This window comes from Bacillus rossius, chromosome 5 (assembly GCF_032445375.1).
Source record: "Bacillus rossius redtenbacheri isolate Brsri chromosome 5, Brsri_v3, whole genome shotgun sequence".
Lineage (NCBI taxonomy): Eukaryota > Metazoa > Arthropoda > Insecta > Phasmatodea > Bacillidae > Bacillus > Bacillus rossius.
The window spans coordinates 63,475,617-63,491,043 of record NC_086333.1 but is presented as its reverse complement, the minus strand read 5'-3'; the positions used below and the strand labels follow the sequence as shown (position 1 = coordinate 63,491,043).

Below are 15,427 nucleotides of genomic sequence, written 5' to 3'. Positions count from 1 at the left end.
TTGTTAATTTATTTCATCACTCCCCACATTCGTTATTTCAGAAATGTTCATACCAATCTGTAGTTCAAGATGATATAAAATTTAAAAACAAAAATGGGTTGCATATCTTTTGCTGGGCCCCAGTACCAACTTTCCACGTATAAACATGTGTTTGTAATTAACCCTCAAACCTATGTTTTTTAATTGAAATACATACTAAAATGAAGGTAATTTTATTGTGAACACAATGGTATTAGTTTGCTTTAGGAATAGTGGTCCAGACTCATGGTCGTTAATGACGAAATCGCGAAATTTTACTAACAATTTGGAACTACATTGTAAGCACTTACAAATGTGTTTCCAAATGCCTATTTTGATATTACAGCATTTCGTTTTCACGAAATAACTAGTGATGCCACAAAATTCATTACTATTCGCGATACTCTTGTTATTTCACGAAATATCTGCGAAATGTCAGAATTTTAACGCAATATGAATACAGTAAAACCTTTTTGTTGCGACCCCATTTATTGTGACCACCTCTCCATTACAACCCGATTTTGAGGAACCGTGAAAAATTGCCAAAAATCCTAACAAAATCGGACAGAAAATAAGTTTCTTGTGGTGAGTAGTGTGTTACTGCGTTTCTCTTGCCGAGTGCTGTACTGCCGTAGGCAGCGCATTTCTAAAAATAGATACCACTTCCTGTCGACCGCTGTCAGCGCTTAACAACCCCCATTCCACGTCTCTTTGCCGGCAGGGTGCAGATAAAGGTTTTAGTGGCAACGTGTTTACGTTTAGCTTTTTGCGAGTGTCTAGTGTGGTAGGCAGTTAAGGCAAAGAAAGCTACCTGCTGGATTTCTCTTGATTTTGATTACTAATGGTTGACAATACACAGCGACCGACTGGATGCACGCCCGCCTCGACTTGTTTTAACTGCCGCATCGCCATTTATTTTGACAGCTCAAGCAATTATCTTTTCCCGTGGGTTGATAGAAAAAGGTCGCTTCATCCAACATAAAAAAAAGGCTACGCCTCTTATTGCCCACGCAGGAACCACACTGGCTGCCATCTGTCTCCCTTGCATTTATCTTTCTTCTAACATTCCATGTCTCACCTCTCACACGAGCAATAACGAAGCGACCACGCATTGGGCCGTTTTATGCTTTGTTTGATGACAGCAGCTTGATTTTATTCGGTATATTCCTTTTCATAGGACCCTTGCTATTAAAATACATTTATATTTAAGTTTGAAAGCTTGTAAATTCCTTGCCAGAGATGACTGAACTCTGGTGTCAAAAGTAACATATTTTGACCCCTCCCTCGCCGCTTTAGTACCCCATTCATAATAGCCCAATTTTACGGGAGAAGGGGGGGTGAAATGAGCATTTTCTCACTGAAGGTTTTTCAAAGGGGAGCGAAGTTGGGGTGTTATAAGGGAGTAAAGTATTCATTACCTACGACCACGGCTCTGAGCAGTGTGTACAACCTCTGTAGATGGCCATTCCACTTCCCCAGCAAATCATTTTTCTTTTCATTTTGGACGATTCTCCGGAACGGGGGTACCGTAAGCAGGAAAACACACTTCCTGCGAAAAGCCATGAAGCGGAGAATGCTTTTCAGCTTCCGCTTCATGGATTTTATAGTTTCCCCTTTCTGGAATCATAAATCATGTATTCAGTAAACACAATAACAATTTGAAGTGGCTACAGGAGGAGAATATCTTTATCACGGTAATTTTGAAAACTTCTTTTTTAGACTTTGAGAAATTGATCAATTTCCAACAATACATGAGTCTATAAAAAAAAATTTTCTTTGGAGTTCATTGCTTTAAATTTAAAATTATGGTTATGAAATTTACTTCATACAAAGGGGAAAAAATCAATCTTTGGCATGAAAGTTCTCTTATTATGCTAGCAAATCATCAAAGTATGTAATAAACATGGAGAGCAAGTTAAAGTAAAATGTTCTTAATTGGTAATATTTCCCAAATTCTTTAATTACTGTAACAAAAATCTACTAAGCAAACACTTGACTTACCCTACCACAATGTCATTAACCCCCAACAAAAGGGCTACATTCCTGTGCAGCTGGCCACAGTGCATCAACCTTTTAACTTTGTGTAGTACTTGGAGATTGTGGCCAGCTACACAGGCTCCTACAGTCCGTTTCATTCTTCCTGAAACACCAAAATGTTTTCCGAATAAAAGTCAAATATGGAAGACAAATAAGATCACATTATTAATAATTAATAGGAACACAACTTACATTTGCTAGTAAAACCATGTCCATAATATGCAAAACAAATTATGATACACAAAGCATTAGTGTTTTATATCAATATAACATAAAAGCATCAGAACTAAAAATAATGTGTAATATGTACTACAGTTGTGAAAATGTAATCTTAAAACGTAAATTACTGCAGTGGTAACTGCTTATTGGAAATAACTGAATGAATGAATGAATGAATGAATGAATGGTCTTAAGCACGGGTGGAATGATGATGGTTAGAAGTATGCATCTGTGCCATTATTCTATTTGGCAAGATAGGATAAAAATCTACCATTTTTTGAGATACAATGGTGTTATATGTATTGTTCTTAGAAAGATAAATGTACCTCCAATTAATACAACTCCCCATACCACTCAATGTTTTAACGCCAAAACAAAAACCACGGGAAAATATTTTAAGTGCATTACCATGCTTGGGTTTAGTCAGTTTTACGATTCCAGTTTCCTAATTGGTTAAAAACGAATGGTGGGTAAATGAATAACGTCATAGACGTTGATCAATGGTAACAAATTGAATGGCGGAACTGGCATTATAGTACCTATGTAATATTGGCACCACGAAAGTCGAAAGAGCACCGTGAAAAAATAAGACGAATGCTGGTGTTGTGTGAGTTTTCGGGCGTAATAATAGTCGTTGTGCGAGGAGTGAATTCATAAGTGGAATTGTATAACTTAATGATTCTTAACTATGCACCTAGTTGGAACCATTTGTGAAGTGTTGCATGTGTTATTAATTGCATAAATAACATGATTAATTACTATGTGATCTAGTTTGGCCTTCGCCCCACTGAGTCCGATAAGCCACCGCTCCATAATCCTTCTATATCAATAGCTATTTAAAGGAACTGTAGATAAAAAAGGCTTTGCGAAGAAAATTTATTTTCAGTATTTACATAAGTATGTAATTCTAATTACTTGCGCTCCGTGCCCTTTTACAAAAGAGATTTGAAACTGATCCACGTGGATAATAAAACATCAAAATTTATGCATTTCAGTTTTAATTTTTCTTTTTTTAAGGTGCTAAATTGGGGACGCTTATGTGTGTGTGTACCAACCCCCGTAGTTCAACAGATGTGGTGCAGCTTCTTGGAACAATATAATGCAAGAATATCAAAAGGCAATACTTAATCATGCTAAATGTGTATGAAGAGTATTTTTATGATACTAGCAAAAACAGTACTACATTTATTTATTTATTCAATTTTTGTTCTGTAGATCCAATATGGAGGTAAGAACTCCGGGATATAGAACAAGTCAATTAATACAAATATACACATATATATAAACAAACTATACAACCACAAAAACTAAATATTACAGAGTACTTTTACATTTCAAAAGTAAGAAAGAGAAATTTAAAAAAAAAAATGGGTACATAAGAAATTGTATAAACATAAGTCTAAAGCTCAGAGTGAAGAGTTAGATTACAAAACTCAATATTTTTCTCCTCGTTTTGTGACGTATTTAAATAAAATTTACCAGAGTTTAGTTTTCTTATCTGTTATTAGGTCAAAAAATTCTATCAGAGAGTAGGAAGGATGTTCTAACAGAACTTCTTGTTCTTTTGAATATAGGTAAATCGGTTATATTTGTGACATTTTGTGGCAATAAGTTGTAAATTTTTATGCCTATGTAATTTGTGCCCTTTTCATACTGACTGGTATTATGACCTGTTATTCTCAATTTATTGGAGTTTCTTGTATTGTATAAATGAATATCTAGATATTTTTGAAAATAGCGTTTCTCCTTCATAAACTTCTTTACTTTGGTAATCTGTTAAGGATTCGTGTTGCATGATAACTACCTGAAAGTACATAACTGTTATAAACTGTTGTGGCTATACAACATGTCTCGATCTGCTTACATACATAATATTATAAATGAAAGCTGTAAAGTAGCTGGATATTAAAAAAATTGCAGGAAATAATAGTGTAGCCACTAAACTGGTGTCCACAACTATCAAGAGAATAATTTGTATTAGTTTCTAATATTTATGCCCTTCGAAATTTCTGCCTATAGGCATGGGTGTTACAACCGGGGGGGAGGGGGAGGGCGGGGGGGACACGTCCCCCCCCATAATAAGTCTTCAATTTCGTCCCCTCCAATAATATATTCAGTTTCGTAGTTTCTCCTGATGTTTAAATTAATTATTTTGTGTGGATATAGCACCAGCAGATATGTTAACTGTGTTTTTACAAATTTGTTTTCTGAAAATATTTTTTATAAAAAATAAAGATATATTGCAACCAACTATTATTAGAATATTTAGGAAATAAAAATGCCTAAAAACCACGTTTTTGCACCTTCAAACCCCAAATTTTCCCGGGGGAGGACCCCTGTACCCCCCCGCTTTTTTCCAGGGGGTGGATATTCCTCAAACAACTAAATCAATTGAAGTCCCCCCCAAAAATTATATCCTTGCGACGGCCATGCCTATAGGTATAATTTTCCCTTAGTTTACACTTTGATCAAACTGTAACATGATCGGCTTTGACAGGCGAGAGTTCAAAATTGCCAAGTTCACAAGACTGTGCAGCAAACAGAAACCTATATTTCATTGAATCTAATATTCTACACAGTAGTTAAGAGTGTGTACGTTAAGGTGAGATACGTCTATATAGTGTGAAAATTATGTTCTCATTTTAAACCACTTTATACTTGCCGAATTTTACAACCATAAGTGCTAAATTGGCAAGTTAACACGACTGTGCAGCGAACAGAAACCGATATCTCATTGAATCTAATATTTTACACTGACGTGGCCGGGGGTTGTTCGGCCGGCTTTAAGGCGGTGTGTTAGTGGCCGCCACCACGTGGTGAGGCACATGGACCCGGTGAGACTCCTAACTCGGGGCGTGACGTCGCCCGTGTGAGGACATGACTCATTTCTCCCGCACGCGGCTTATAGAATATCCTGACCTCAGCCCGCTCTCAGCGTCGGGCACGCTATGCTTAGGCAGTGGACTCTTAGGGCGTCCCACACGCCCGCCTATGAGGATACACACGTGGTCAATTAAAAGGACAACACGAGTTCGGAGCTTTTGTGGTTTATTAGCCCCTGTAGGAGCAGGGGGCTCGCACAACACGTTACATCTACTCACGAAAGAAAGCTGTTGAAAAGCCTTACGACGCGAGTAGTTTAGATGAGGGCCGGCCACCACGTGGCCGGGATTTAAGATTTGCGTTTATTTAAAGTCCCGCAAACGGGGTTAATATATTTAATTAAACAGCCCCCGAGGTAGGCTCCAAGGACGAACGAAAGCGATTAGGATTTAAAATTAACACAAACATAATTACCAGATCAGCGGAAGCAAAGCTGAAGTCCCCGGAGTGCTGGAAACGTACTATTTCGGGTAGCGCGTAGCGATGAGAAGAGACCAACGAGCAACTGTCCAACTGAAGAGACTGAGCGAAAAAAATGGGCGCTGCGCGCCAAAACGGACAGTACCGTTATTCCAACTAAACCGCGCCGTGGCCGATTTAAGAGATACACAAAACGTGCAAACACCTCATCACATTTAAAAGTAAAGCTAAATGCACTGCAATTAATAAAAGTTCAGTTAATCAAATATTAAATATAAAAGATAATATTGCCAATTGGCCTTCGGCAAATCTGAGTCTGTAGCGGCCAGCTAATATTTAGGTGGAACAAAATTGAAGGGATTAAGTTATTAAAAGCTACTGACGCCAACCGCCAATGCTCCTCTATGTCGCATAGATCGCTATGCCTCATCAACGTCTCGTAAAAGCATGTGCACCGAACGCGCTCGTGTGCGCAACAAAGTGTAGTTCGTGCAACGAGGCGAACGCCAGGCAACAAGTGCTACGTCGGTAGAAGGATCCGGCCGGGTGTGGCATATCCCTCCGCCGAACTACAACAAATGTAACTATGTATATTTTTCCACAGGTTTTTATTAGACATTATTTCATCATTAAATATTTCAGCCCTCTCAAAAATAATTATGTTTCACTGTGCGCCTTGTCCCGAACCTGGCCGGTTCCACGGGAGGGCTGGCGGTCGAGGGGGTGTCGCGCGCGGTGAGAGGGGTAGTGTCCTTTAGGAGCTCGGAGAGTCCGGCAGCTTCCGCGCAACACAGAACCAGCAACTTTTGTTTTCACCGACATGTAGTTTCAATAGTCGTAATCTTTCTCAATCTTTTTCGTACAGTTCCGTGGTCGGCCTCAATTTACCATGTGGTATTTCACTTAAATTAATCAGTGCTCCAAGACGAGTGTTCAGCATAATACGTAAGTACTGTGGGGAGTCTATGAGAAGTTACGTCGGCGCTTCACGCAACAACCAAGCCGACCGGCTAAATAGTTTCAGCCTGCACGGGGCAGCCAGTAGGCGACACGTGCCACCAAACTTATTAACGAGTCAATATCTGGGACGTCTAAGAGTCAGGTAGAGTCACCGGAGTCACGGGCATAGGTGTCATTAGCCCAGTGTAATACGTAAAGTGTAATAGTGAAGTGTTTTATTCGTCAGGGTATAATATGTCATATTAGGGTTTATTTTGTAACCGCCGCACGGTATCGTGCCACCAAACTTACTAACGAGTCAATATCTGGAACAAGTCTAAGAGTCAGGTAGAGTCGCCGGAGTTACGGGCCTACGTGTCATTAGCCCAGAGTAATACGTCAAGTGTAATAGTGAAGTGTTTTATTCGTCAGGGTATAATATGTCATGTTAGGGTTTATTCTGTAACCACCGCATCATGTGCAAGAGTAGGTCCTCCACGCGTAGTAAAATCGTGAGCCGCCACTGAGGAAGTGGCTGCGCGTGTGACTATTCAATTCGGGACAACCGTTACGGCCAGGACGGGCAGCACTACGTATAGGACTGTGCCATAATAAATTCATCAGGCATCAATCAGTAACTTTGTGTTCTTCTTCAGGCGTCCCGAGTGCCCATAACAGAGCTCGGAGGGCCCTACTGCATTAACCCCTACCTCTAGCCACGAGGCCTAACCTTCCCTGAGATCCTGAACCGTATAAAAACCACGTAAAAATCAATGGAGGTAGAGGGGACCGCGTCACTACATTTACTTAATGTTTTTTTTTTTTTTTAAAGAAAACAACAAACATGACACTTAATATGCCGTCGTCCGGCGTCTCGGGCTCGAGTCCCGGTGCGGCTCCTAGCGGGAATGGCTGTTGTCGCTGTAGTGTTTCCGGGTGGGCGCCAGACTAGCTCTGTTTCTAGTCGATAGGTGGGTCGTGGGGGAGGTTCAAAAATTAGTCAGATGTAGAGATTGAGGTTTTTGGAGCATTGGTAAAGGAATTTAGTGTTGATTTTTGGATTGTGTCTTTGATGTGAGGAAACCCAGTCATGTCAAGAAGGAGGCGAGAACAAGTAAGAATTTTCGTGATAGGTCGTAGGTTGTAGGGAGAGGAGTAGGCTCAGTTGGGACATGTATAGGTAAGGTGAGAGAGGACATGCAGGCGCTTGCCTAGGGGGGGGGGGGGGCGACGAGCGGGACCGGACCCCCGCCCCCCCCCCCAGGGCTAAAAATATTTTAATATTAAATTCATAAAATGAAAAAAAAATTAGTATGAAATTAAAATAAATTCAATGACACAAGCATAAATGTTTAATTAAATTAAGCCTAAATCAGCAATATTGAACACGTAATTTTCCCGGGAGGACCCCCGGACCCACCGCCTAGCTAGGGGGTATTCCATACCCCCCAGGCCCCCCGGAAAGTCCCTAGCCTTCTGCCTGACCCCCCCCCCCCCCCGGAGCAAAATCCTGGGCACGCCACTGAGGACATGGGTACGGTAATCTGTCATGTGGTTGGGAAGCGTGATATCTGAGGTAGGACAGAGGACAGGAACTAGTCACCCCCTCCTAGCATGGAATTTTGACTTGATGGAAGCAAGATGGGGAAGTAATGTGTTAATTATCGAATCAAGGGTTACAATGAGGTAGCGTTACTTCACATAATTAATGTATAGCTATGTTAGTAATGTATTATGAAAGTTACTTTTATTGCGGGTGGGCCCATAAAAACTTCAAAAATCTAGGTATATGTGTCGGCAATGTCTCTCCCATAGCAATTCAATATTAATAGCTGATTTAGATTTAGTGGCACAACCAGAGCGCTAGTATACATCAATTTCGAATTTAAAAAGTGGAACTTACTGATAGCATATATATTATATAATTATATTAATTATGTTATTTTAAACTATTTTAAACAAAATATTACAATTGAAATAATATTTTGAAAGATAAATTTTAAGATAAAATATGAAATTTTTTGTTTAATTCGTGTTTTGCAGTTTACTATTATAAATTGTAGTTCTGTTGGCTAACATGAAAAACGTTTTTATTTGTCATGACTTCTGGTTCTGTTCTGTATATTTTTTTTGGGACTTTGTTTATATGTTTAAAGTTGAATGAATTTTATTTTGGTTTTAAATTTGTTTCATGCATTTATTAATATTTGTACGTATTAAGACAAGTCCTTTATTGCCTTAGTGTAAGTATCTTATTTTTTATTTTTCAGTGACGTTTTAGACCCTACCTTTCATGATAACCTTTTTTACTTGTCATTTAGTTTTAGGACTAGTTTTAATGATGCATGAAATAATTTTTTAAGGTGTTGATTGCTAGGCTGAGTGAGCACAATTGCAATCGAATATAATAACTTTCGTAGGCTTGGGTCTACTTAGGGTGACGGCTCTCTACGTGCAACGGAGATGTTGACTGCTGCTACTTTGCTGCTACGGCCGGCATGCTGTTCTCTATGTTTGTACGTGCTACATTGAATGCTATGACCCCAAGGGCGTCTTGAATTCATAGTCCTTTGTTAGTCCCAGGATTAACTGGAGATTATCTGATATGGACGTAACCAGGTTTGTTATGGACTAGATTGTTTTCACAGACATTTTTTGGGTAAAAATAATACGTCATGGCTTTTCCGCAAAGTAAAAATAAAATTAAAAAATTAAATTTTTGCAACACTAGAGACCTTCCTGTATTCACCTTGAAAACACTGTTATTAAATTCCTACTATATTTACCGATATTTACCGCATGTTTTGCACAAACCCCATTTATCTATTAAACTAACTTTAGGGTATCGTATTCTGTACTACAGTCCTACCTACTCTAGTATAGGACACGATGCTGAAGTAATGTTTTCCATGGTATCATTCTCTATATTTCAGCCCTACCTATTTGAGTATAGAACACAATATCAAATATAAATTTTCTACAGTATTGTAATACTAGGTACAATCCCACCCAGTTTATTATATTTTACGATACCACGTTTGATAATTTAATTATAGAAAACAATACCGAAAATATATTCCGTACACTAATTTACTTTTCTCAATAATAATATCTTATGCAAACCAAGAATTTGAATCTTTCCAATCCAAAATACCTTTTCCCGTGCTATACCTTAAGAATGTAGAGGTCGTAATTACTTCAGCTCAGCCTCTTTGATGACTTTGATATCCCTACGATTTTGCGATGTAAACATATGCATATTTTATACTAGCTGACCTACGCTCACCAAAACATCCGCTTCGTTTTTATCACTTCAACGATTGCAAAACTAGCCTATAGTAAAATGAGCCCGTTTTACATTACCTGCTAAATTTTATGATTCACCTAACCAAATAAATTATTTTACCTAATATCGCAAATAAAACGCTTACAACACATGACTCATCTGTCACATAAAAAGAAATGCACATAAAACACAACTACAAGTCACATATATTTAACAGCCTTTAAAAACCACGTATATTTCTTGGCTTTATGGCAATAATAATTTACTGTCAAAATTTATTTTGTAGATATTAAATTGATGCCAAAATTAATTTTCCATTGCTCGATTTAATTTTTTTCTATATTGTGAAACACTAACCATCATTTTTCTGTTTACTACAATCACACAACCACACATCTTTCTGTACACTACACCATTATATTAATTCAATATAATAAACAAGACCTTGCTCTTCTCTTATGAGTACTAAACTTATTTCCACACATATCCATAAATTTCTTAATACCTACATATTAATTATTGTGTACTTATTTATTCACTTCATTAAGATCATTACTTCTACAAATTAATTCACTCTTCATTCCACGATCGTTCCAAAATTCATATGTACTCTCTTTTTTTTACCCACTGTGCTGGTATGGATTTAGTTCTGGCCAATATACACTACATATTCCTTCTTTCAGCTGTACAATTTGTTATCATTGGTCAACTTCTATGACATACATTTCCAGTACTTTTTTTCCGAATAATACTATGGCCAGTATTGTATTTTGAACTAGACCCGTTCACTGTTGTCACATCTCTCACAGATGTGTACATATGCATATGGAATGCATGCAAATTATGAGATACAGATGATAAAATGTCTCCATATTTGTAATTATTACTGTTTTTCATTGAAACATGAGCAGTAATCTGAAGATTAATTTGATAACATTTGATTTTGGTTTTAACAGCTTTTTGGAGACATACTGAAATAAAAACTAACACTAAGAGATTACATGTGTGCGTGTGTGTGTGTTGGGGGGGGGGGGGGGGGAGTTGGCACATGCATATGTGCATTGGTATGGGGGTGTGTCTATGATAGCATGTTTATAATGTATGGGTGTGCCACACGTGCTGGTTTGGTAAGCAGACAAAAACAAAAGTCTTTAAAAATGCAAAATCGTAGCCTATGTCCATCTGAATTTTTGGAATTGGTCCAGTATTTTTCGAGTTTATTCCTCACAAATAAAACAAATACTCACATTCTCTCTTTATGAGGAAAGTATTGATACATCTTAACTTGATACTTGTTGGCCAGTTTCTGTTAGTTGTGTGTTTTGTCAACTTTTTTTTAATAACTCGAGTCACTACCTTCACTACTTAGCAATTATGGTTGTTTCTCACAAATAATTTTGCACATCATGCTCTTTTAATTGTTTTGGTGTATTTATATCAAGTTTGCACTATAGTAAGACAATCATTCCAGAGGAACTGGGTTCAAATCTCTGCCTTGCCATTTATGATTTTGGCAGGGTTGGCTGATTTAAACCACAATGGTTTAAGCAAAGTGGTTTTCATAAATAAACCAAATGGCTTTTCTTAAAAGATATATTTTCAAATGGACTGTCTTAATTTTTTAAAATGAAAGGTTTAATTCTATTCTAATAACAACAAAAGGTTTTCTCATTAATGTTTCTTGTGATTTACCAGAAGGAAAAAAAAAACTTGTTACGTTGTATGTTTTTGCCCGGCTAAGCACACAGAGAAACGTAACAAAACAAAACAAACAATGTTCCTGAGGTTCTGCGTTATTTGGAAATAAAAGAGTTTATTAAATTATCTTTGTTTATTTCTTTAAAAAAAATGTTTTTTCTCAATGTTACATGGCCTCAGTAGACAATTTTACAAATGAATTTTGTTAGAAAAACTTTGTTACTTGCACAGTTTTTGTCTTTTCTTATACAAATTTTAACGATGTCTTTAAATTTTGATAGGATGAGGTCCAAATACATACCACAGCACCATACATCTTGCCGTTGATGGTCGAGGAGTCTTGTCACTCGCCAAAGAAAAAAAAAACTTAGTAATGTCCCTTGGTTAATTACATAACTCAAGGTACCGTCGATCGCGGACCGAAATCACACGAAGTCGGGCCGATGCCGATGCCTAGGGCCTAAATTTCTAATACATTTGTCCGAAAAAAATGAACTTAAGTTAAAAAAATACGGCCTGGCCCCAGCCCCTAGGCGTTAAATTATCTCTTAGTAATTTTCCATTTGTCTTGCGACTTGCCGACGACGCGACCGAATTCGGCGACGATCGAGCAACAAGTGACTTGGTCGACGAGATTACCTTCCCTTGTAAAGATGAAAACAAGGGAGGCAACCCCGTGGGCCAACTGACCAATCAGCGCACATAATTCCAAAACATGACCATATAAGGAAATTTGTACGGGCACATCTCTTGACGCCAGGGCTCGCCCTGATTGGCTGGCTAGTGTTAGCCTCTAGAGAACTTACCAGACGGTTGCTACGGCTGTGCGTACAACATGACGCGTAAATCCCAAACACGCATTTACAAAGTGAAAAATAACTTTCTGGCGCCAGAGTGTCGCGCCTGTCCGCTCTTCCTTCTGTACCTTCCAGACTATTCTCAAAATATTACACTAGCAATATCCAATAGAATATAAAATTACCCAAAAAATTCCAATACAATGTTCAAAATTTTAGTAAACAAAGTTGAAATTCATACCATATTAAAAACTTTTGTTTAAAAATGATGTCCTGTAAAATAATCTATACTGCTTTAAACAAAACAATTACTGACATTAATTATCAAATATCAAAATTAATTATTATGAACTGGAGTTAACCCTCAAATTAATAATTAAGTATCTCAAGGAAATAAGTATTTTAAGGCTTTCCATGAAATTTAACCAAAGTAATTAATAACAATTCTTAACAGCTCTGAACTATCCTTATCTACATGTTAAATAATTACTATCTTTCATATCAAAGTGATTCTTAATATTCTTATGACACAAAAAAAATATACGTATATCACAAATCCTCATTGTGCAATGCTACAAACTAATCAAGAGCTTATCATTTAAATTATCTCAATAAGTTGTAAATTATACCCAGATAATTTATCCTAAAATAAAATAAAAATATTAATTAGTTAATTCTTATTCTTTGGGAAATCCCCAACTATAATGTAAATCTCCATTCTGTGGGAAGCACCCATTCTATTGAAAATCCTCCTCCTGTGGGGAAATATCCTTTAAGTGGGAAAGTGCCAGTCAGATGTGCAGATATGCAGGACTTAAGTTCTTTTCTGGTTCAACATGAGTGGCAGGAAGTGGGATGTTGTATGGCCTTCATTTTAACATGTTTAGAACGAAAATAATTAATTAAATTAAAAAAAAGGCTGTATTAAACCTAAAAAAAATATTTAAACAAAAAAAACTTAAGTTTTAAACGTTTTTTTTTTCCAACCCTGAATTTTGGTTTCTCCTAATTACTACAGGCAAATGTTGCCAAAGACAGATTGCTTCCTCCCAATATCCTTGAATTGTGTCTGTGTGTGACCGGTTCTATGGCGTGTCTCATCCGTGGTTTGCGGTGTGCAGTGTAATGGACCTTCATTCTATCTTTCCATTGCACACATTTTTGAAAAATAAAAATAGTAATCTGCATTGTTGGTGGTGTAAAGGGGAGTGAAGTGGTAATTTGGGAAATATTATATCTTCTTGTTGTCTTACATCTAAAGCATAATATAAATTTTTACTTCTAAGGATACAGAATGGATAATTGCCATCTCAATTAAAATGCCTTGTCCAATGACTTTTTTTTTTGTCTTAATTTAATGTTAAAAATTTGTCTAGGTTCAAGCATAGCACATGATTTTTTGGAATGCCAGAAGTTAATAGTGAAAGGCTGCTTCTAATAGTATTTTGTGTGAAATAATTGGCATTTTGTACTGAATAAATTAGTGTTTTCAGAATGATTACAATGGTAATGATTCTGATTCAATAGACACTATTTTTTTTAGTGTTAAAGTGATTGAAAATTTTTAAAATTAAAAAAACTTAATATTTTTGATGATCGCATAACAAAATAAAAGTTTTAGTGTAAATTAGCCAGCCATAGTATTAATTAGTGGAACATAACTAATCTATGTCACAGTGTAGTATCAGTATCACCCTGGTGATAGTGCGTGCTGTTTACTTTGTACTGCAAACCAATAGTGAGACACACTAATGACATTTACGATTATGACCTCGAGGTCAATAAGTGTTTATGTGTTATTATTATCCCTCCTTAGATTTGACTGATACGGGTAGAGGCCCATGAGAGATGGGAAAGGCTGAAAAACAGCATTTTGAAGACCAGAGCGACACCGTCCTGAGAAGCCCCCAGTCAGAAGCCAGTAAGATGTTGGAAGCTGCCCTGCAGCAAATGGATGGGATTATTTCCGGTGAGTTTATGCTGTAACCCTCCATGCCCTAGAACTGGAATTTTTGGAGAAAAAAAATAATTTATCCCCCTAAAAAATTTGATTGGATTCAGATTGTAGGTACTTAATAGTTAGGGACAAGATTATATGGTGAATTGCGATGAACCGATGTAACACTGCAAAGAATGTCAATACAACATGTAACACCGAAATGTAACTAAAAACTGATATCAATTAGCAATTTGACAAAACTTAACACTGAAATAAATAATATTAATCTTTCATTTTTTGAATTTAATTAATTTAGCATGAATTTTGTACTAGAATGTATGACCTAAATGAAGTGGAAAAAAATTAATACTATTTTTAATCTTGCATGTCAATAATGATTGCACATGTTTCAAATCACAAAACTTTGCCAATTTATTTTTATTTTTCTGAGAAGTTCTGTTGTAGACAAGCTTATTCTGTAGGTGTCAATCAAAATGAGAATATTTTGGTGAAATAAGTATTAAGAAATATTTTAGTTTAATATTTGTTTAATAATACATTTATTTTTAAAAGAATAAATATGATACAGTATATAAAAAATAAGCCTGAAATCTCCTATTTTAAAAATGAAATTATCCTAAAAATAAAACCATAAAATCTTTTCCCTAGTAATAGTGTAAAAAAAACCAAAAAATGCCACATTAGAGAGCGCTGACTATTTGTTTCGACACATACTGTAACCAAATGACTTTAATATTGTGACTGCAAAGACAACGTTTAAAATAAAAATGTGAGCGAGTATTTCAGTACTTGCAGGAGATGTGTAAAATGTAACTTCGGTAACAAGCAAATTCATGTTGCAAATACACTTATAATACAAAAATCTTGAGAATAATACAAAACTCTTGACACGAAAGTTAACGTGGAATTTGTCACACTCCAGACCTCCCGGGCTAGTTCAAAATTGGTCTGAAGTGAACAATCATGAACACTGGCATTAATAAAGTTGGCGTTGAAAAATCAAGTTAGTTCCAAAGAAATTGTTACTGATGTTGATATGTTACTGCAATAAACTCTCTAGTAGACACAAACTCATAATAACGTATTTTTTATTAATACTGGTAGAAATTTCACAGTGATTGTGGTGGCAATCTTGTGACCACAAAAACAAGTACATGTAGAATTTACAAA

At 36.6% G+C, this 15,427-nt stretch overlaps 1 protein-coding gene and 1 long non-coding RNA gene across 2 annotated transcripts in view; one reads left to right on the top strand and one right to left on the bottom strand.

Moving 5' to 3' along the window:
- Nucleotides 1-1,504: 1,504 nt before the first annotated feature.
- LOC134531897 (uncharacterized) lies at nucleotides 1,505-5,657 on the bottom strand. Its single transcript, XR_010075094.1, has 2 exons — nucleotides 5,572-5,657; nucleotides 1,505-2,158 (listed from the first exon to the last, which is right to left on the bottom strand). It is a non-coding gene; the product is annotated as an uncharacterized LOC134531897 (long non-coding RNA).
- A 2,965-nt stretch (nucleotides 5,658-8,622) lies between these two features.
- The window catches only part of LOC134531895 (uncharacterized), a 164,389-nt gene continuing 157,584 nt past the window's right edge, over nucleotides 8,623-15,427 (top strand). Inside the window, exons 1-3 of the mRNA XM_063367916.1 lie at nucleotides 8,623-8,759; nucleotides 8,937-9,032; nucleotides 14,114-14,266. Of these exons, the coding sequence (XP_063223986.1) occupies nucleotides 14,146-14,266 (121 nt within the window). The 5' untranslated portion in view covers nucleotides 8,623-8,759; nucleotides 8,937-9,032; nucleotides 14,114-14,145. The remainder of the gene's footprint in view (nucleotides 8,760-8,936; nucleotides 9,033-14,113; nucleotides 14,267-15,427) is intronic.